Source organism: Phragmites australis, chromosome 8 (assembly GCF_958298935.1).
Source record: "Phragmites australis chromosome 8, lpPhrAust1.1, whole genome shotgun sequence".
Lineage (NCBI taxonomy): Eukaryota > Viridiplantae > Streptophyta > Magnoliopsida > Poales > Poaceae > Phragmites > Phragmites australis.
The window spans coordinates 1,643,726-1,647,056 of NC_084928.1; the positions used below are offsets into that span (position 1 = coordinate 1,643,726).

General features: G+C 49.3%; 1 protein-coding gene across 1 annotated transcript; it reads left to right on the forward strand.

Annotated features, from left to right (window-relative positions):
* Nucleotides 1–497: 497 nt before the first annotated feature.
* Nucleotides 498–1,702, forward strand: LOC133927842 (protein EXORDIUM-like 3). The gene has a single exon (XM_062374229.1). The coding sequence runs from the start codon at nt 525–527 to the stop codon at nt 1,548–1,550; it is 1,026 nt and encodes a 341-aa protein (XP_062230213.1). The 5' UTR covers nt 498–524; the 3' UTR covers nt 1,551–1,702.
* The last annotated feature ends 1,629 nt before the right edge of the window (nt 1,703–3,331 follow it).

Here is a 3,331-nt window from a genome sequence, read left to right on the forward strand (position 1 = left end):
ACTTTTATACCCTTTTGATTGCTAGCTTCTTCCGGGCGCCGGAGCATGCAGAGGCCGTATTCGGCAACTCAGTTGCCGAATACGGCACTGTTTACAGTGTTTTCGGCAACTGAGTTGCCGAATACGGTGAACAGTGCCGTATTCGGCAACTGAATTGCCGAAAATTATGGGGCCGGGCTGTTTTCGGATTCTGAGTTACCGAAAGTCAGTTTTTGGTGTTTGAGGTTCCGAATACGGATGCTAAATTTGTAAATACGTCAATATGTTATCTATTTTCGCAAATACGACGGTGTCTGTTGTCTAAAATCCCAAAATATCCACAAGAAACAAGGCAACACCAAGAACTAAAAAAGTTGGGCGTCCAACGAACCCAAGCCAAGAACAGTCTCCACACTCTCACTCTCCCTCTCACTCCTTGTTCAGCTCCATTCCCCCCTTTCTTCCTATAAAGCATCCGAACCCAAGAACCACCACCACTTCATTCACGCTCCCCCTCCCCCCCCCCCCCCCCAAACCTGGCCACAATGCAGCACCTCGGCGTCCTCTTCGTGGTTCTCCTCGTCGCGCCGCCGCTCGCCGTCGCGTGGCGCCCGTGGCCGAGAAGCAACGGGACGGGCGAGGACGTCGCGGGGCTCGGCGCCTCCAAGAAGTTCGAGGGCTCGTCGGAGTTCGTGAAGCTGGATTACCACATGGGCCCCGTCCTCGCCGCCGCCATCACCGTGCACCCCATCTGGTACGGCCCGTGGCCCGTCGCGCAGAAGCGCACCATCCGCGCCTTCCTCCGCTCCCTCTCGCCGTCACCCTCCGAGGAGAAGGCCATCCTGTCTCCGTCCGTGGCCGCGTGGTGGCGCACGGTGCGTCTGTACACCGACCAGACCTCGGCGAACGTGTCGGCTGTGGTGACGCTCGGGCAGGAGAAGGCCGACGCGCGCATGTCCCGCGGCGCGAGGCTGTCGCGGATGGACATCCAGTCCGTGGTCCGGGACGCAGTGACCGCGCGTACGCGGCCGCTCCCCGTGGACTCCGGCGGCGTGTACCTGGTGCTCACCTCTCCGGAGGTGCTGGTGGAGAACTTCTGCGGCACCGTGTGCGGCTTCCATTACTTCACCTTCCCGTCCGTGGTGGGGTACACGCTCCCCTACGCGTGGGTCGGCAACTCGGCGCGGCGGTGCCCGGAGGTGTGCGCGTACCCGTTCGCCATCCCGTCCTACGTGCCCGGGCGGAAGCCGGAGTCCCCGCCCAACGGCGACGTGGGCGTGGACGGCATGGTGAGCGTCATCGCGCACGAGCTCGCGGAGATGGCGTCGAACCCGCTCGCCAACGCTTGGTACGCCGGCGGGGACCCGTCGTTCCCGACGGAGATTGCGGACCTGTGCGAGGGGATCTACGGGACCGGCGGCGGCGGGGCGTACACCGGGCAGCTGCTGACCGACGGGCGGTCCGGCGCGTCGTACAACGTGAACGGCGCCGGCGGGCGCAAGTTCCTGGTGCAGTGGGTGTGGAACCCCATCGTCAGCTACTGCTCCGGCCCCAACGCGCTCGATCAGTAGCAGGCTAGCAGCGCCGCGCTCACTGCGCTGATAGTTATCCACCGTCTAGTAGTGTTCCTCCATGGATTGGATTTCCCGGGAAATCCATGAACGTTTTTTGTATAGAATTAATCGAGTGAAGGAAGGTGGCGAGCAGAGCAGGGGTTGTCGGATGAACTATGTTTGAGGAGACTTTGGATTTTGAGATTATTTTGCTCAAATTTTTTGGCCTGGGTTCGTTTGAATTTGGATTGATTTTTCTAGTGACCAGGGCCAAGACGGTCAGAGTATGTATGACCAATGTCCGAAAAGGCTATTGCTAATTTGATGTAGCTTTTTGCCCTCTATGCTCTGGAATGATTAGTAGGGGTTGATTAGTTGTCCGACTGACTCGCTGATGCAAATGTATGCTGTAGTGTGGACTAGATCCGTAGCGACTACTGTCACGGTCACAAAATTACTATCATACAAATAATTAATCATAATATTAACTTTTACATCTACCTATATGATCTTATATTTAGTTAACTAAATAAATTTTTTAACTTAATAGGATATAACCAACTAAATATTTTAGGTATACGGTTTACGCGGATAAAAAACTCGTATGAACAACTCATCGCACCCTTAATGTATTGCAGTACACTGAATACAGCCCAAACAATGATAACACTGCAGAGAAGGCTGTGTCAGTACATGCAAGCTTGTAGTGCTAACGATAGGCAATGTTCACTAATCGCGGGACCAATCGGCGCTGGGCACGAGACACGATCGCGCCGCTAGGGCAACAAAAATGTGACAAAAACTGATGCATATGATATTATAAAATCATCTATAACTATTGTAAAAACAATTAATATAGGAGTCTATAGCATAAGCTACCTATATATATATATAGGTAGATAGGCCATAAAAAATAAAATATTATTATTCTCTCTTCTATTATGTATTTTCTTTTCTGATTTTTTATATAAAGTACATCTCATCTTATTTACTATTCTAAATATAAACATTGTATTTTTTTTACCTTAACTGCTACTACTCCGTTTTTTACTTGTCACTAATTTTTTACTGTAGTAATTTTGACTTTACGTTTTTTCTAAAAAAATTATAAATAATTAAAACTTTTGTATCATTAGATTTATCGTGAAATATACTTTAAGTATTCGTAAATTTTTCATAGAAAAACCGTAAAATTAAAATTGCTACAGTGACAAAAGTTAGTAACAAGTAAACGAAAGTAGTACCATCTATAACGAATCTTACTCCTATGAATTTTCTACTATGACTACTACTATCTGTAGTGAATCTCACTCATATGATCACTTGGTCCAGATACAAGCAGCGCAATGCAATGATTCATCGGCAGAGTGATTTGTTGTGTAGTGCGTGTAGTAGGCTTTCAGCTAGGCGTCCTTCCTTCGCTGTGTTGTGCCGGGCATGCATTATTGGTCTTGAAATTCATAGCTGCCCGTGCCCGTGCTGGTCTTGATGCAGTGCCCACTACTCCACTGTTCACAGTACTGACAGAATCATGAAAAACTTGATCGCTTCTTCTTCCTCCTCCGTCCTTTTTCACTGTGCGCTTCACCGACGTTTTAATTGGGCCGTAATAGACGCAGGTACATGCATTGACGGAAACAAGATCAGGAGGGCTGATGATTATTGAGCCGTAAATCTCAGTCGTCAATGTAAAATAGCTCTGAAGCTAAGCACTCGGTTATGCTGTATGTGTCGATGTGAATACGTACTCTGAATCAGCCAAAATGTTGCATGCGACTTTGATTCTAGACAAAGAAGTT

Bases quoted from the DNA above. Each gene is read 5' to 3' on its own strand.
- LOC133927842 (XM_062374229.1), top strand. From the start codon at position 525: ATGCAGCACCTCGGCGTCCTCTTCGTGGTTCTCCTCGTCGCGCCGCCG.